This window comes from Podarcis muralis, chromosome Z (genome assembly GCF_964188315.1).
Source record: "Podarcis muralis chromosome Z, rPodMur119.hap1.1, whole genome shotgun sequence".
NCBI lineage: Eukaryota > Metazoa > Chordata > Lepidosauria > Squamata > Lacertidae > Podarcis > Podarcis muralis.
In genome coordinates this window covers 21,999,313-22,018,778 of record NC_135673.1, presented here as the reverse complement: position 1 = coordinate 22,018,778, position 19,466 = coordinate 21,999,313, and the positions used below count along the sequence as shown (strand labels likewise).

At 46.6% G+C, this 19,466-nt stretch overlaps 1 protein-coding gene across 1 annotated transcript; it reads left to right on the top strand.

Annotated features, from left to right (window-relative positions):
* Nucleotides 1–5,510: 5,510 nt before the first annotated feature.
* Nucleotides 5,511–7,818, top strand: LOC144326213 (uncharacterized). The gene is made up of 5 exons (XM_077922666.1): nt 5,511–5,713; nt 6,274–6,376; nt 6,788–6,871; nt 7,234–7,338; nt 7,666–7,818. The coding sequence occupies exons 1-5, from the start codon at nt 5,640–5,642 to the stop codon at nt 7,816–7,818; spliced, it is 519 nt and encodes a 172-aa protein (XP_077778792.1). The 5' UTR covers nt 5,511–5,639.
* Nucleotides 7,819–19,466: the final 11,648 nt, after the last annotated feature.

The following is a 19,466-nucleotide window of genomic DNA, read 5'->3' as shown; positions in this document are numbered from 1 at the left end:
AGCCAATGCCCAGCTGCCACTGAGACGGCCAGGAGGCGCGTGCAGAGTGCAGTGGCCAAGAAGGTTCTGGCCTTGGGCGGGATGGTGATCCGTCACCTGGGCATTACCTTTCGCGATGTGTCCCTTTACAGGCTTGATGGGGTTCATCTATCTGTGATTGAGATTGATTTATGGCTGACCTCCGTGTCAGTGGGGTTAAGGGATTGGTTACAGGTCTGAGTGGCAGGCGGCAAGCGCGGGGCTTGTGTGGCAGATAGGCTCAGGTGATAGGGATGGGAGAACGCTCTCACCATCCCTATGTGAAGGGTATTCCGTTAAAGTAATCCAGGGACTTGATGGCTTGGTCAACCCCTGTGATGGGATGGTGCCCATGCCTGAGTCCAGGGGGACATTTGGGTGGCGGAGATAGCCCATGCCCGGCTTTCTGCTTATCCAGGTGTTCACCCTTGGCTGACCTATCCTGGAACCCTGGGTCAGCGCTACCTGCATGGCAGGGAGCTAGTCGAACCAGGGCTTATGCAACCAGTCACTTTCTGTAATCAATAACGTTGTGGCCTAAATTCTGCCAAAAACCAAACCCAAAATTTCAGTCAAGTGTGAATTTATTTAGGGTGGAGGTTTCTGGGTCTGAACACGCAAAACACAGGCAGTATATCTTAGGTTCCAAATTGTTTCTAAATTATTTGTATAAAACACAAAGATGGCTTGCTTGAGCCATGCAGTCTAAGCTTGGAGCATACAGCTTAGACCTCCTTAGTGGTAGGGTTCATATGGTGCAAAATGATGAAAAGTGGGATAACAAAGAGCTTGATAGGGAAGTGATCTAGCTAAGCCTGGCAGAACAGTTTACTCTATAGTCTCACCCGCTTCATGAATTGAATCGAGGTAAGTTTGTTGGTTTTCTGAAGCAGGATCTCTCACACCTTCTTCATAGGAGAGTTGCTCCATCTTGTTTTTCATTTTTGTTGCCCTTTTCTGAACCTTCTTGAACTCTGCAATCTCTTTTTCAAGCTGAGGGGACCAGACCTGTAAACAGTACTGCATGTGTGGTCACACCATAGATTTGTATTACATCAGCAGTTTTATTTTAAATTACTTTCCTAAAGATCCCTAGCATGGAATCTGCCTTTTTTACACTGGACTAGCACCTTCATCAAACTATCTACCATGACCCCAAGGTCGTGTTCCTGCTCTCTCACTGCCAGTTCAGACCCCATGAGCAGATATGTGAAATTAAGACACCCCCCCCCATGCATCACTTTTCAATGGTTTACATTGAATTGCATTTCTGGCAGAGTCTGCCCCCTTTTGGCATTGCTGGCCTTTGTATGAAGCAGAGTGGGAGAATCTGCTGTGGATGCTGGATCCGGACTGCCTTGGAGGGGTAGCAGATCTGCCCACTGCAGCCTGTGCTGTCACTGCCTCCTTCTCCATTTGTCTGCTTTCCTCCCCCCCCCCGTGACACCCTTTGCCCCCCACCCACTCCCCACCCTCAGCCACCTCTCTCATTGCTGTGTCTCCCTCTCTCAGAGGGGAAGGGGGCGACTGCATGCCTGTGGCACCCATAGAGAAACACACTGGTCCCCCCTTTCTTCCTAGGCACAGTATTGTTTGGTTCATAAATGCTAAAAAGAAGGAAAGTATTTTTTCCCCCCACTTTTGAAATGTTGGTCAGGTCACATTTCAGCACCAACAGCTTTGTGGCAGAGGTAGGAAGTTTCCTTCCTTTTATATTCAGGGTTTTTGTACTTGTGTTCTTATATAGAAAGCCCTTTCTGTACTGTGTATCATGAAAAGGCATGAATGTGCATGTCTTGTGGAGAAAGTTGCTTAAAACCAGAGTATACCTAGGAAGCTGCACCGGCCGGCAGCAGCTCTCCAAGACTTCAGACAGTGTCTTTCCCCCCCTAGCCTTCCTGGAGATGCCACTGGGAATTGCTCCACCACTGAACTACAGGCCTTCTCCTAAACTTGGAGGTTTGCATTTTCTAATGTACTGTGCACAGTAAAAGAGCCATAATGAATCCAAATAGACAACACTAGACCATGCCAGTTTCTCGTCTGCAGAAGTTCCTTGGAACTTTGTACATATATTTCCAGCTTTGGATAAGGCTCCTGGTGTCCTTGGCATCGTGATTAGAGCGGCAGTAAACACTGCCATTCCATCTAAACAAAGGGGGGGGGGAGCTCATCTTATGTTGAAGTTCACCACATAGGAGATGGTTCTCCCTCCGCCCCAATAGATTATGGTAATTCATAATTTACGTTTTGTGTGGGTCCGCCCACACAGTGAAACTGATTGGAAGTTTCAATGGAAAGGTCCAACCCTTGGTCCCTTTACTTTTGGGGGGCGTGAGTGTTGTGGTCATGCGGCTGGTTTATTCCTTGCTTGCTTGCTGATATCTGCCTCGCTTTGTCTGGCTCACTACGAGGTTTGGATCACAGACTTGAGATAGGTACCAATGGTTTTTTTTAATTTATGTGCTATGCTAGGGACTTAGATTTATTTCCCGGTTAGATGGGTTTGTGGCAGGGGTGCAGGGGTGGGCACATGGGAGTTAATTATTAATTTTGGTTCATTGCTTTGACAATGCTACTTATGAGTGCATGTGCAAATAACATTCAATTGCTAATAATTGTGTGTGTGTGTGTGTACAGTATCAATTTCTATATATATTATTTTCTATGAAAATTGTATATTGGTCATTATGTTTCTTATATCCATAGAGTGGTTTGTTTCTGGATGGTTTGGGTTTTTTTTAAAAAAAATGTTGTGATGGTGGAAACTGTTTCACTGTGTTGCTATTGAGCAAAATTAAACCTAGATGGGGCATTATTTGTTATGGTGAAAGCTGTGATGGTGCAAGTGATTTCATTGTGTTGCTACCGAGCAAAATCAAACCTTGTTGGGGGATTATTTTTTATGGTGCAAGCTGTAATGGTGCAAGCTGTTTCACTGTGTTGCTACTGAGCAAAATTGAACCCTGATGGGCAGTTGATGAATGTGGCTTTGGCCAAGATTTGGGGGGCTATCATTGTGCCTTCATTGAATCAGTGGAGAGTGGAGGCTTTAGAAGCCCCTCTCCAGAGATGCTGATGTGTTGGAAATGCTAGAGGCCAGTTCACTGAACTGCCATTCAATAGTCTGAAACAGAGAAGGCTACACATTTTTTTTCTGTTTGGGCTATTCTGCAGTGGTTTCGTGGTCTCCACAGGGGACAAGCAGTTTCACTGTATTGCTGCTGAGCTGTTTCACTGAGCTGTTTCACTGTGTTGCTATTGAGCAAAATTAAACCTAGATGGGGCATTATTTGTTATGGTGAAAGCTGTGATGGTGCAAGTGATTTCATTGTGTTGCTACCGAGCAAAATCAAACCTTGTTGGGGGATTATTTTTTATGGTGCAAGCTGTAATGGTGCAAGCTGTTTCACTGTGTTGCTACTGAGCAAAATTGAACCCTGATGGGCAGTTGATGAATGTGGCTTTGGCCAAGATTTGGGGGGCTATCATTGTGCCTTCATTGAATCAGTGTAGCAGCCCCTCATTGCTTTGACAATGCTACTTATGAGTGCATGTGCAAATAACATTCAATTGCTAATAATTGTGTGTGTGTGTGTGTGTGTGTGTGTGTGTGTACAGTATCAACTTCTATACATTCTATATTGGCCATTATGTTTCTTATATCCATAGAGTGGTTTGTTTCTGGATGGTTTGTTTTTTTAAAAAAAAATTGGTGCAAGCTGTGATGGTGGAAACTCTTTCACTGTGTTGCTATTGAGTAAAATTAAACCTTGTTGGGGGATTTTTTATGGTGCAAGCTGTAATGGTGCAAGCGGTTTCATTGTGTGGCTACTGAGCAAAATTGAACCCTGATGGGCAGTTAATGAATGTGGCTTTGGCCAAGATTTGGGGGACCATCACTGTGCCTTCACTGAATCAGTGGAGAGTGGAGGCTTTAGAAGCCCCTCTCCAGAGATGCTGATGTGTTGGAAATGCTAGAGGCCATTTCACTGAACTGCCATTCAATAGTTTGAAACAGAGAAGGCTGCACATTTTTTCTGTTTGGGCTCTTCTGCAGTGGTTTTGTGGTCTCCACAGGGGACAATTCTCCCCACAATATTTCTGGCTCTGGGTCTCATTCTCACCTCTCCTCCATCTCTTCTAGCTTTAACCACCCGCAAAGCCTACTGTCTTGGGATTGCAGAGGTCACTCCTTTAAGGTCACCCCTTTAAGGATCTCTTCTACAAGTATGTGAAAGTGGTGCATGTGTTGTTGTAGTAGATCTGCCTAGGAAGGGAGGTTAGGTGAAGGTGCTGTTGGGGAGGTGTCTTGTTTTGTGGAGAGGTCATGATGAGAGCAAAGAGCTTGATGCTCAGGCTTCTTTGTAAGAGCCATGCAAGAGCAAATTAGTGGCCCTTCTAGTCCAGCAGTCTGCTCCCCTAGTGGCCAACCAGATGTTTTGGGCAAAATCCACAACAGGAATCGTGATCCCCAACAACTGGTGCTATTGAAAGACATGCTGCCTCTTTTCCTGGGGGAAATATTTAGCTGCCAATGCCTTATTTGCCACAAATTTCTCTATTTTGTCCCATATGGCAGCCATCCCCTTATCTAGTGGCAGGGAGTTCCATCCTTCAGCAATGTGTGGAAAAGTCCTTTCTCTGGTCTGCTTGTAATCTTCCACTCACCAGTGTCACTGTATGACCCCACTGGACATGACAAGAAGCCCCTCTCTCTCCAGTCTCTCCACTCCACATGCTATTTTATACACCACCAGCCTTACAGTGCAGAATAAAGCCACAACACATTAAAGAAAGAAAAGAGAGACAAGCAGGAGAGAGGGAGGGAAGGAGGTGGGGGCTTGGCCAAAGTGAAGGGGAGATGTGAGAGAATGGGGGGATGGAGATGGGGAGCAGAGAGGGTCATCTGAAGGGGTCCTCTGAAGAGGCCTAAGAGTGGTAGCAAGAGGTTTAGTAAGAAATTGATGCATGAGATGTAAATAGATGGATGAACCTTCCTTCACATCCTTTTCTCCTCTTTCAGTTGCAGAAATGGATTTGGCTGCCATTGACCCAGTTCTGCAGGTTAGTATCAGTGGGAGCAGGAGTATAGACCAGGTGCAAGACCCCTCGGCACAGAAGGTTACCTTGCCCAGCAGCAGAGGAAGCCGCTTGGGTGCCTGGGGTGGGGCGCCCAGGGGCAGGGCGAACTTCCCATAGGGGTGGGGCGAGGACAGCCTAGGGAAGTCCTTTCCTGATTAAAAGCCTGACTTTTTCCACTTTTAGAATCTCGGCAAGGATTATTTTTTCCTCTTCTGTATTCGCTACTCAAGCGAGTACATCTATCATATGAGCAACGATAGAGTGGTGTATCATAAAGAACCCACCTGCGCGGCTATTATGGTAAGTGAGGTTCAGTATGAGAAATCCAGTGGGGAGGTGGGCGGAAGGGATGGGGGTGAGGTTTGGGTAATGGTCTGTGAAAAGGTCTGGCAAAGAAGAAGAATGTGCAGGCATTTGGGACAGGCAGTCCAACTGCAATTGAAGTCAACCCCTGAGTCTGGGGCTGGAGCAGGCCCCCTGAATTCCATGGGGAACTGACTTTGCTCTTCTGCTCTTTAAACTCTTCTCAGGACATCATGGAGAGATGGTACATGTTTCCGGTCCCCTCCAAAGTATTGAAAATAGGAATGGAGAACATCACCTGCCTGACGTATGTTGTTGGCACTGTGTGTGTGTATTTATTCACAGTGATTGGGAATTAGAAGTGGTGTGTGTGTGTGTGTGTGTGTGTGTGTGAGAGAGAGAGAGAGAGAGAGAGAGAGAGAGAGAGAGAGAGGGAGAGAGACCTGCTTGAGGAAAGGGCAGCCAGTGGCTGGCAATTTAGATTGAGTGAGAAGAATCAAAACGCAGGGAAATAGCAGTGACTGAACAAATGGGTCAAGAGTGCCATATTGAGCTTGACAACAAGTTTACAGGGTAGGTAGGTTGTGGCAATGGAAGCTTCTATCTCTAAAAAATAAAAGAAAAATCGCTGATGGCTGTTATGCTCCTAGGGCTAGATGTATCCCGCCCCCCGCCCCCAAATCTCCTCTCTTCCTTGAAGGAAGCTGGAACTTGATGGGTCAATCATGGATGGGGTTAGTTCCTCAGTGGGTCATGGAGACTTTGAATGTACAGTCTCCAGAGGTCCCAAATCAATGGGGGTGGGGCTCCCAACACCCCTGGAAACCAACCACTGGTCTTATCTTATTTCTTGGTTCCTCGTGACAGCTTCCTGCAACCTGCATTTACGGCAAGTAAGAAATCGACCATTGTCGGTGGGATGCTCTGTCCGATTGCTAACACTTATGGATTGAGCGATGATGAAAAGGAGGTAAATTCTTTGTAGCTTTGATCATTACTCTTGACTTCTATCGGTTCAATTTATCTCCTGAAATTTTTGCACATCTTTTCATTTCTTACTAATTTTTCAACGAGACAGTAAGCTTAGCTACACTGATAATGCTTTTGGTTTCACTGGTTTCCAGCTATTATACACTTGGATTTTTTAGAATATCATCTCCATTCAGAAAGTGAATTTTGCCTCATTATTTGTCCATGAGTGAAAACTTAGTCTCATTTGAAGCTGGCCTTTGTCTCTATTCTGCCAGTTTGCTTCAGTATCACACTCCTTATTATTCAGTGCTAAAAATCTGTTATCTATCCCCCCCCCCCATGTCTTTCCACATCATCTCCTCCCATGAACCTGTGAATCCATCTTTGTGAAAATGGTTTTCACTGCCAGGAGCTTAAGAAGCAGTTTCATGGAATGGTCAGGCGCCTGCTGGCTGAGTCCCCAACCCTTGCAACCCTGTCATGCATCATGCAAGTAAGTGTGATAGTGGGACTAGGGTATTGATTCATATCAGCAGAGCCTGCTGGCATAACAGCTTGATCAGGCAGCATCACAAACTCAGAGCATGGGTGTCCCCTGACACGCTGGGGAAGGACAGGCCACTCAGACCCTTGTCAAGGCCCTTTCTTCAGTCTCCACCTGGGTGCAGCAGCCAGAGGGGGCCCCCAAAGCAAATTTGGGGCTCAGTGACTTGGGAGAAAGCCTTTTTGAGCTGTCTGGAACATTGAACAAAGGATCTCCCTCAGATAGTGGGGAGGACTCCTTGGTGGAGATGGTAGCTTGCCTCTCTAGCCGAAACCAGCCCCCTGATACTATGGTGCTTTTTCCTCCCACAGCCGCTGACCTTTTACTTCAATGCAGAAGATGAGCAGGAAAGACAGCTGGCTATCAGCACCATCCGTGATTTGCTGACATATGCATTAAAATTCAACAACATGCCTGTAAGTATCTGTTTTATGGTCCAGAGAGGTTTCTCAAAGCGGCTTAAAAAAGACTGTCTCAAGAAAAGTGATATCCAAGCTTGGTATCAAGCAGAGAGGGAACATGATCTACCAGTGTGTCCAGGATTATTCAGGTGGATTTTTTTGGCCTCTTCTTTGGTGCTGCCCTTTGGCCTCCACCTACTAGGCAGCAGAGCCCACAGAGGTTCTTGGAGCCAATCGAGTAGGGTTCAGCAGCTGCTTTGGAGTTCTCTTGTATTTGCTTTTTGGGTTAAATAAAGGACCTGATTAAGGCTTTTTTTTTTTTTTTTTTTTTGGTCTCTACAGGGGCTAGCAATAAATGGAATTCTTACGCCAGCGGTGTCCGAGTTGTTCAATACCATCAACGAAGGCAAGTTGTCCATTCTGCAAGCACAGAACAAACCCACAGGGCTCACTCTCCACCCCAAAGCCATCCTTGGCAGCCTAACTGGGGTCTGAGGAGGGCTCATTTCTATGCTGTAACACACCTGCCTCAGGTTGAAATCCCAGCCCTGCCTCAAAGCCCCCAAGCAAAGTGGAGAGTGAACAGCTGTTCCTAGATGCTATGGGGATGCTGGCTCCAAGTGGTGGAGGCCGGTCACCCCCAATGGTCTGGCAATGGGGGTGGTGATGTTGGGGGTGGGTAGCAGCCCCACTGGGCTTTGCTGGGGCATGGGAGGGGGCATTAGCTGCCTAAGGATGCCCGGTGATGAGTCTGGGCCTGGTTGTAAGGAAGACTCACTTTTCTTATCTTCTTTCCCATTTAGCGGATGTCCTGATTGAACATGTGGATGTGTTCCCACCAATGAACCTCTTCCCATGAATCCTCTTCCCAAACCAGAGTGATATGTGTGGTCAGTGATGAAGGAGGAATCATTATTTGATGTTATCTGAGGGAATTTGCCATTATCTGAGAGCATTTGTCATGATCTGAGGACATTTGTCATTATCTGAGGGCACTTGCCATGATCTGAGGGCACTTGGCATGATCTGAGGGTGTTTGTCATTATCTGAGGGCGTTTGCCATTATCTGAGGGTATTTCCCACTTTAAATAAAATTTGAATTTTGAGCAATTCTGAGCTTACATTTGTCTTTGTGATTTCTATTCCATCACTTTACTTGCACCCCTGTGCTGTGGCTTAGAGGTTTCTTTCTGTGGTGGGGGGAGGAAAGAGACACTGCTGGCAACTTCTGAGGGCGATTTGGATCAAGTAAAAAGTTTGGGAGGGAAAGGTTAAAGCCCCCTCCCACCACTGAAGCTGCCTCCCTAGTTGCTGCTTTGACTTTTTTTTTTTTTTAAAGAAAGCATGGAGTACCCTGATCTCCATCATGTGTGCCTACTTGAATAAGAGATTGTCTTTCCTCTCTGTGTGAGCAGCAGAACACTGTTCCACAGGGATGCCACCTGGACAGGAGTTGGGGGCCGAAGCAGAATGGTCAGGAGCCACAGGAGGCCAGGTGGCACAGCACATTGCGAAGCTTTGATGGGAAGAGTCTGCCCTTTTTAAAGTCAGCAGGTGCAGACTTCCTCATCAGTACTTCTCTGGACTTGGGGGTGGGGGGAAGATGCAGCCGTGAAAAGCTGCAGAACAGGCAGAAGTATAGCAGGTGAAGGGTTTTTCTTGGGCGCAGTGGTGAGAAGGCCTGGCCTGTTACGTGGCCCTGAAGGTACAACAGTGTGTGTATGAGAGAGGTGGGGAGATAGAAAGGATAGAAACGAAAGGAGGGAGGAAGGAATGATCCATGTTCTCATGCAGCTGCATTGTTCTACACTTTCTTGGTGTCTCCTCTGTGCTCTCAGAATGTGTTCTGTTGCCACCTGGCCAGGTCTCATGCCATCCTAGGATGGAGATCCATGGGCAAAGGGTGGAGAGCTGTGTTTCAGCCAATACTGAAAGCAGGAGAGACAGAGGCATGTCTGGATTTGTGATGGACCCCAAGGCTTTGGCCTGAGGCTTTTCTGGGAACCAAAAGTGGGGGCAATATCTGCTAGAGTCTTAATCTTGTGAGCCCCACTCAGGTTGTATTTCTGTGTAAATAAAACCTAAAGACTTCAAGATCGTCATTGACGCTCATTCCAAGGAGACTGAACTGGAATGCTCAGAGATTTGGGTAGGTGCAACAATATGTTTCGGGGGCTTCTAGGGTTCCCATTGATTCACTGCACTCTGCGTGGCTGTTGCTCATAACCACAGAGGCGTTTTTAACTCCCCCTCCACAACTCACAGTAGAACTTCCCCAAGTCAGGTCTCAAAGGCCTGCCTTTCTCTTGTGTGTAGAAGACACTTGCAGCATTTACAGCAGCACCTACACATGTCATTCAATGTCTCCATTGGCCTCAAGCCAGTATGATCCCTCTCTCAACACTGTGAAGTAAAAAAAGAAAATAGGCACCAGCACTTTGCCTCTTTCTCAGCAGCTGAGCAAATTTGGACCACAACTGTTGGAGATGTCTGAACTAGACGCCAAATTTCCGCACTAATCACAGCTCAACCCAGTTTAGCTGTTGAGAGTAAGGCAAAACGACATGTTCAAACTAACTCAGACTTAATTCACGCTAGTTCTGATACAGAAATACAACTGCTATATATGGGGAGAGCCAAAATGATGGGTTGGATGCCATCTGTACATAATGACTCCCACAATGTTTTCCATTACATTGCACTTTCTTCCGGAGGAACAGGACGATGCGCAACTGAGTAGCAATCATAACAAGCACGCATTGCAAAATATCTATTGAGAAGAAAATCACACTTTTGCTGACTGGAGGGGTGATTTGCACTTCATTTTGACACATACAAATGGCCGCATTCTAAACAATGTCACAAAAAGTTATATGACATGCATTTTCACTCCAAATATTGTAAAGCAAGAGGCCAGACAGATGGACAGGTATGGCATTACTTCATCGGAGGCATGCCAAGTTTGGCTATGGGCCTTTGGGCAGCAAATGTTTCAGGAGTCCTTAGGGGTTAACAAGCCTTAAATTCAGGGAGGCCCCGAAACGAAAAGATCTAGCAATGGTTGGTCTTTGTTTTAACTCTGGAAGAGGCTGCTGGGCCAGGAAAATGGCTACTCTTGATTAATTGGCCTGTCTCTTTCATCTGCTTCAAACAGTTTAAAAGGAACCCGGGCAAATGCAGAGATGTTTACAAAGAGCAGGCCGGGAGGCATGGGGAAAGGGGTTTTTCAGGGCATAGATTTATAAGGCCTTTCTGTGGGAATTAAGTAAGCAAATATGTCAAAGCTGTGAAAACTGCCACACCGGGTGTCCTGCACTGCAGTAGGAGCTCCAACATGATGAGGCAAAGCGTGTGGGTGAAGAGACAGGAAAGGGGTCTTCAGGGCACCTTGGCTGCTCTGCAAGCACAGGATTTCTCCTGTGGGAAAATCAGCCCTGCAGGCTGGCAAGGTGGTTCAGCTTTCCTGGGGAGATGTCAGCTGTGGAGAGCACATAATGGCTGCCACCTGTTAAAAGTCAGTGCTTCTACATCTTCTATCCAATTTCGAAATACTTCAACATCACAAACGTGCGTCTGAGATGCAGGCTTCACACTCCTGGTGATGCCCTTCCATCAGTTCCTTTAAGTTCCAGCTTTGCAACCATACTCCCCCCGGAACCCAAAGACTTTGGTTTCCCGGAAGCTGCACGGGAAAGCTCACCTGGCCCGGACACGGAAAGGATTGACAGATTGGAGTGTCTGAGAGTGAGGGATAGATGGCTCTGTCAATTTCAGTTTCTCTTCGTTTCTTTTGTTCTGTTTTCTCCAGGTTCCTGCAGCAATTTGCAAATTATTTATTTGTTTAGAGTCCACTTGAAAATCTGTGTGTGAATTTTGAAGCACTTTAAACACAATATGTGCTCTTTCATATGAAATTTTGGCCTATATAATTCATTTTTGTTTCTTATTTCCACTAATACACATTTTGTGGATACTTCCCTCTAATATGTACATTTTCTATCAAGTTTTGAATTGGAGAACTGCAGTATGCTAGAATCATTGAACTGTAGACTTGGAAGGGGCCCCAAGACTCATCTAGTCCACCCCCTGCGATGCAGGAATCGCAGCTACAGAATCCTTGGCAGAAAGCATCCAATCTCCAGGAGGGTCTATCAGTAGGGGGCCAGTCCACTGTCCCTCAGACCTTGTGGGAGGCCAGACTATATTTTGAAGGGGGGGGGGGAATGAACGAATTCCTATGCCCCACAAATAACCCAGAGATGCATTTTAAATAAAAGGACACATTCTACTCATGTAAAAACACGCTGATTCCCGGACCATCCACGGGCCGGATTTAGAAGGCGATTGGGCTGGATCTGGCCCCTGGGCCTTAGTTTGCCTACCCGTGGTCTATCACTTCCTCATGGAGTCTGTTCCTCTGTCAAACCATCAGACAGTTCTTCCAAATGTTCAGTCAGAATCTGCTTTCTTGTAACTTGAATCCCTTGGTCCAGGTCCTACCCTCCAAAGCAGGCTGAAAAAGTACAGTTTGTGTACAGGCTTGGAAGCTTGGATTGATTCTCATTCAAATGTTACTGGACAGGCTTACCTCCCCCCCCCCCCATGTATGTCCCTACATGTGAAATCTGAGCAAGGGGGATTCCAGACATCATCATCATCATTATCATCATCATGATTTATTATTTATTATCTGGATGGGTTTCCCCAGCCACTGTGGGCGGCTTCCAACAGAATATTAAAATACAATAGTCTATTAAACATTAAAAGCTTCCCTAAACAGGGCTGCCTTCAGATGTCTTCTAAAATCTGGTAGTTGTTTTTCTCTTTGACATCTGGTGGGAGGGCATTCCACAGGCCGGGTGCCACTACCGAGAAGTCCCTCTGCCTGGTTCCCTGTAACTTGGCTTCTCACAGCGAGGGAACAGCCAGAAGGCCCTCAGCACTGGACCTCAGTGTACAGGCTGAACAATGTGGGTGGAGACGCTCCTTCAGGTATACTGGACCGAGGCCGTTTAGGGCTTTAAAGGTCGGCACCAGTACTTTGAATCTGCTTGGAAACGTACTGGGAGCCAGTGTAGGTCTTTCAAGACCGGTGTTATATGGTCTCGGCGGCTGCTCCCAGTCACCAGTCTAGCTGATGCATTCTGAATTAGTTGTAATTTCCAGGTCACCTTCAAAGGTAGCCCCACATAGAGCGCATTGCAGTAGTCTAAGCAAGACTAGAGCATGCACCACTCTAGCGAGACAAACTGCGGACAGGTAGTGTTGCAGCCTACTGCGGGCAGGTAGGGTTGCAGGTAGGGTTGCAGCCTACGTACCAGATGGAGCTGATAAACAGCTGCCCAGTTACCCCATTCAGGACCAGGGAGTCCTCCACACCTGCCCGCCTCCTGTCCCCCCAAAAACAGTACTTCTGTCTTGTCAGGATTCAACCTCAATCCGTTAGCCACCATCTATCCTCCAACCACCTCCAGACACTCACAAAGCACCGCCTTCACTGGTTCTGATTTGAAAGAGAGGTAGAGCTTGGTGTCATCCACATACTGATGAACACCCAGTCCAAACCCCCTGTCTCCCAGCGGCTGCATGTAGATGTTGAAAAGCATGAGGGAGAGGACAGAACCCTGAGGCACCCCACAAGTGAGAGCCCAGGGGTCTGAACACTCATGCCCCACCACCACTTTCTGAACGCGGCCCAGGAGGAAGGAGCGGAACCACTGTATGACAGTGCCCCCAGCTCCCAGCCCCTCAAGATGGTCCAGAAGGATGTTATGGTCGATGGTGTCAAAAGCCGCTGAGAGATCCAGCAGAACTAGGAAACAGCTCTCACCTTTATCCCTAGCCCACCGGAGATCATTGACCAGTGTGACCAAGGCAGTTTCAGTCCCATGATGAGGCCTGGAAGGGATCCAAATGATCTGCTTCTTCCAAGCGTGCCTGGAGTTGTACAGCAACCACTCGCTCAATCACCTTGCCCAAGAATGGAAGATTTGAGAATAGGCGATAGTTGGCCATATTGGCCGCATCTAAAGATTTTTTTTAAAAGAAGTGGTTTGATAACCGCTTCTTTCAGCAGGTCTGGGAAAGCTCCCTCACAGAGAGAAGCATTCACCACCCCGCAAAGCCCATTGCCCAGGCCTTACCGGCTAGCTTTTATAAGCCAGGATGGGCAAGGATCAAGGAGACAGGTGGTTGGTTTCACTCGTCCAAGCAGCCTGTCCACATCCTCGGAGGTAACAGATAGGAATTGATCCCATGCAACTTGACTAGACAGGACTTTAGCACTCTCCCACCCCAGCCCTGCTCCCACAGTGGAGTCTACTTCTTCCCGAATCTGAGCGACTTTATCTGCAAAAAAACTTTGCAAAATCATTGCAGGAGATCATGTGGCCTGTACTGGGCCCAGATGTAGCAGGTGGTTCCGCTAAATTGCGAACCACCTGAAAGAGTCTCCTGCTGCTGTTTTCTGCAGATGCAATAGAGGCGCTGAAGAAAGTCTTCTTCGCCGTCGCTACCGCCACTTGGTAGGCTCGACATTGAGTTCTAACCCGTGTCCGGTCAGCTTCAGAATGAGTTATCCGCCACTGGTGCTCTAGTTGTCTCAGCAATTGTTTCATTGCCCTCAGATCCATGGAAAACCACGGGGCTGTCCGGGCTCCATGCAATCAGAGAGGGCACTTCGGAGCCAAACAGTTAATATCCCTGGTTAACTCCACATTCCAGCGGGCCACCAGGGAATCAGCTGAAAGGCCATCAACATGGGATAAAGCATCCCCTACCACTCTCTGGAAACCATTTGAATCCATTAAGTGATGGGGCGGACGATCCGAATTGGTCCCACCTCCCTGCACAGGGGAAGGGTCACGAAGAAGTCCAGTTGCACCAGGAAGTGATCTGACCATGGCACTTCTTTAGTTTCGCTTTTACTTAGTGACATATCACCAACATCTATAGAGGTGAACACCAAGGCATGTCCGCGACTATGGGTTGGGCCAGACTTATTCAAGGACAGCCTCATGGAGGCCATGCTTTCCACGTAGTCCTGAGCGGCCCCTTGTAAGGTCGTGTCGGTATGGATGTTAAAATCCCCTAGGACAACCAAACTAGGTTTCTCCAGGAGAACATCTGCCACGACCTGAAGCAGCTCGGGCAGGGAATCCTTGGTACACCAAAAGGAATCCTGTTCTGCCCCGATTGCTCAACTTCCAGAACATGCACTCAGAGAACTGGGTCTTCCCAATAGGACGCCTGGTGCAAACTAATAACTTCCTAAAAATCACTGCAACCCCCACTCCCTGCCCAGAAGGCCTGGGTTGCTGTGCGAAAGAGAAACCTGGTGGACAAGCAGTGGCAAGAACAGGCCCATCTGCTTCATCCAACCAAGTCTCTGTTACACATGCCAGGTCAAGTCCTCCATCCATGATCAAGTCATGGATGGCAGTGGTCTTATGAATCATCAAGCTGGCATTGCACAGCAGCACCTTCAGGTCATGTGGGTATCCCTTGCTGATTCCAGTATCCATCGAGTCAGGACCAGACCCTCAAACAACGACTAAACCTGCCTCCTCCGTAATGACATGGTCTGCTCTTAGCGTAACTCCTCCTCCTACCCGTGATCACTGAGATTGGTTGTCCCAGTGCATCCCCCTCTGTGGAACCTGCCCCACCCATTCTGTTGGCTGGAACCCACTCCCAGGCAGCCCTGACTCCTCCCCTTAAGAACAAAATAAAACCTTTAAAAAAACAACACAAAACACAATAAAACAATACAATCCAAAAACAGTGAAAATTACAAACACTCCGAAATTAAACAAATTCCTGAACCCAACTAAACATCCATCCCACCCACCCCCCACAAAAAAGAATTAAAAGGGAAAAAATAAATTTTAAAAACATTTTAAAAAGAACTCTGCACAGTGGCCAAACAGATGCCCCCATGGGAAGCCACCAAGCAGGATGGGAGTACAAGAGCCCTTTTCCCTTCTGCGGCTTCCAGCCACTGGGATTCAGAAGCGCCCTTGCCTCCAGCTGTGAAGGCAGAACATAACCATCAAGGCTAAGAGTCATCAACAGCTCCATGAATTTGTGTAATGCCCTTTTGAAAGTATCTAGGTGGCCATCGCTGCTTCCTGTGGGAGTGAGTTCCATAGTTTAACTGTGTGTTTCATCATGTCTCCCCACATTCAGCTTCACTGGATGTGCACAAGCACAGGCGTGGTAGAGAGAAACCTTTCATAAATAGATGCCACCTCACACTGCTATACTGAAATGGCCTTTGCAACCTGGTGCCTTTCAGATGTTTTCGACTACGATTCCCATCATTTAGCCTCAACCACCTGGAAGGCACCATATTGGCGAAGCCGCCTTTGAAAGTTTAAGAGTGCTTCCAAGAAGAACAAATGTCATCCTTGCTTACTAATGGTCTTCTTTCAAAAAGAAGTTGTGCTAGTGACTGTGGGTTCTCCAGAGTGTTGATGAATTTGTTTCAGACACCGGACTTTGTCTTTTTACAGGAGCCTCCTTCAGACAACCCTGTATATCACTTCAGTGGTGAAGCAGAGAATTCTCCTTTCTCTCCCCCCAACCACCCTTCCTGCTGCTTCTGCATCACTGACCTGCTGGAGCAAAATGGGAGGCAGGGGACCAAAAACCTGCCAATCCCAAGAGAAAAACAGTCTTAGCACACACAGCTTTGTGTATTAAAAACTCTCTTAAACCGCAGTACCATTATGACCACAGAAATAGCATGGAGTTTGCTTCCTCTGCCTGGTGCTTAACCTTGGTGGACTTAACCTTGCCTTGGTGGACTCAAGCCTTTAACACGGCATTTCCATGTGGGTTCTGTACACAGATGGCAATGCTCAAGCACATGCCCTTCCTGTGGGGACACGCTTAAGAATGATGGGCCTCCATTTTATATGGGGGCTGCTCTCCCACGAAGGGGATCAGTTCAGGTGACAGTATATACTTAATTCTCATATCCAGACCCTGTCTTCAGAACAGAGTGAGCACTGAAAAGACTAGAGTACCATATTTTTTGCTCTATAAGACTCACTTTTTCCCTGCTAAAAAGTAAGTGGAAATGTGTGTGCGTCTTATGGAGCGAATGCAGGCTGCGCAGCTATCCCAGAAGCCAGAACAGCAAGAGGGATTGCTGCTTTCGCTGCGCAGTGATCCCTCTTGTTGTTCTGGCTTCTGAGATTCAGAATATATATATTTTTTGTTTTCCTCCTCCAAAAACTAGGTGCGTCTTGTGGTCTGGTGCGTCTTATAGAGCGAAAAATACGGTAACTTATTTCTGATCTGGGGGCTGTGCTCTCTGCCTCCTGCACTACTCTGGCTCTTGTTGGCTTGGAAGTGAGGTGGATGGCAGAAAGGCCTACCCATTGGCCTGGAGAGCACCGTCACCTAACTCTTGCAAGTGGAAGGTGTTATGTATTGAAGTTCTCATCCTGGCCACCAGGAGTATCGTGTATATAGTTTTCACTCAGGTTCAAGTCAGTTACTTTAGGCGGGAAACCCTGGGTTGTTTTTGTTATAATGTTGACAGCCGGCTGCCTATAAAAGTAGGGCGGCTGAGCTATTTGCTGTTCAGTTCAGTTCCAGCTTACTATAAAGAACCACTTTATAGGAATAGTTCTGTTTTCCTTCTCTCCCTCTCTTGCATTAGGTTTCTGTCAGGAAGACCTGGGTTCAATTTCCTACATTTGGTGATCTTGGACCATTCACTATTTTTGAATTCATATCTGACATCTTTGTCACTCAGAATGGCAAGCAATGCATAGAAAACATATAGATGTTTTACATAAAACATTTAGCTGTGATTCCTGTATTGCAGGAGGTTAGAGTAGTTGACCTTTTGTTTTCCTTCTAAATCTTCAATTCTATGATTCTATGAAACCATGCTAAAAAAAAAGTAGTAAGCAATTAAACAAAAGTGATTCAGCAGCATCTTACCAGTTAATAACTTAGAACCATCAAAATAATAAAGGATACTTTCCCCATATCCTAAAGATTGATTTTCTTATTATATGGTTCTGAAATGCTTTATGGACCATAGGTAAGTATGACATCCAAATATATTATCATGTCCTTCTAAATCTAGAATGTCTGCACTTTCCAGCACAATCCAGTCCCAGATCCAGCAGATACAAGATGCTTCATTATAAAGTGATTAAACGAAAGTGCTTCAGCAGCATCTTACCAGTTAATAACTTAGAACCATCAAAATAATAATGAAAATGAGGGGTTATCCAAGAAAATGTCCTAATGAGGATGCATACCTCAACGAAACTGTTTTCATTACTTGGCTAATCACAGAATCATAGAGTTGGAAGGGACCCAATGGTCATAGAGGCAGTGAGGCAGGTGCTGGACCTCTTGGAGCAGCACATTCTGCAGTCCTGGGACCACCACCAGGAAGGTCCTCTGATCCCAAGTCTCCCTCTTCTCCAAGTCTGTGGGTGGAAGAACACATAGCAGGGCTGACTGCAGCAGAACAACAGGCTTGTGTAGGCAACGGATATTCTTGGGAGACGAGTTGAAATGTGACAGAACACTATCAGCAACTTTTCTTGCAGAACTCAAGGCGCTTGAAAGACTTTGTCACAGGTATGTTTACAAGGCCGTGTTGATTGGTCCGTAAGGGAGCAAGCCGAAGCTTCTGCAGATGAGGGGGTTATTGGATGCCAGCATGCTGCACCTTTAATTATCTGTTGGAGAAGAGGGAGGTCCAAAGTCAGGGAAGAAGGCCTCTCACTGGAGGCTGCCTTCTTAGGGTGGTGGAAAACTTCTTCAGCATTGCTCACGTGGTGGTGGGGGATAGAAAGGGATGTGTTAGGGGAAGTGAAGTAAGAAGGCAGTGGTTTTCATTCAGATGTGTATTCACTACTATCACTACTATCAATGGTTTTCTGTCTAATGGCCACATTTTCTTCTGCACAAGCTTTTTTTTTGGGGGGGGGGCACTTGCCAGTAGCAGGTGGAGCCAGAGGCAAAAGTGGGTAGGGCAACAAAAGAAAAAAAATGCCTTGGTACAGCAGACTAGTTTCTACACATCATCTTCTCCATCCTCCATTTATGAACCATGATCAGCATTTAAGTAAATGTTTCAGCCAGGGAAAAACCGTAGATGAGGGTGTGAAGCAACCTTGCTGTATATTTGTGAAACATGGACCACTTATAAACATCATCTCCAACACCTTGAAAGATTCTATCAACCATGTCTCTGAAATTTTTTACACATCACTTGGGAAGACAGGCGAACTAATGCCGGTGTACTGGAAGAAGCAAAGATCACCAGTGTCAAAGCAATGATCCTTCAACATCAGCTTTGTTGGACTGGTCATGTTGTGTAGATGTCTGATTATTGTCTTCCAAAGCAACTATGTACTCTATTTTGAACTTTAACATGGAAAGCGTAATGCTGGTGGTCAACAAAAGAGGTTTAAAGACTCTCTCAAGGAAAATCTTTAAAAAGTAGCATAAACACCAACAACTGGGAAACACTGGCCTGCGAGTGCTCCAGTTGGAGAACAGCCTTTACGAAAGGTATCATAGGCTCTGAAGACGCTCAAACTCAGGACGAAAGGGAGACATGCGCTAAGAGGAAGGCACGCTTGGCAAACCCTCACAGTGATCAGCTCCCAGCCAGAAACCAATGTCCCCCCTGTGGAAGGATCTGTGGATCCAGAATTGGCCTCCACAGTCATTTACGGACTCAGTGTTAAAACCATGTTCATGGAAGACAATCTTACTCAACTATGAGTGAAGAAGAAGAAGAAGAAGAAGAAGAAGAAGAAGAAGAAGAAGAAGAAGAAGAAGAAGAAATGTTTCAGCCACAGAAAAACCCTAGAGGAGGGAGTGAAGCAGGAGTCAGTGAGGGGCATGGCCTGGGCAGAGAGGGCATGGCTGAGGAAGGGGTCTGGCATTGGGAGAGTTCTAGGGGTCAGAGAAGAGGCTTAGGAGGCCACCTCTGAGCTTGTGGCCTGAGGTTCACACCTCTGGTTTAGTACATGGCTGTTCCTCCATCACAGACTCTATGTGCCCCATCTGGATTGTCCTTAAAATAAATTTATTTATTATTTATCAACAAATTTATATTCTCTCATTCATTAAAAAACATTAGAACTGTTTACAACAAA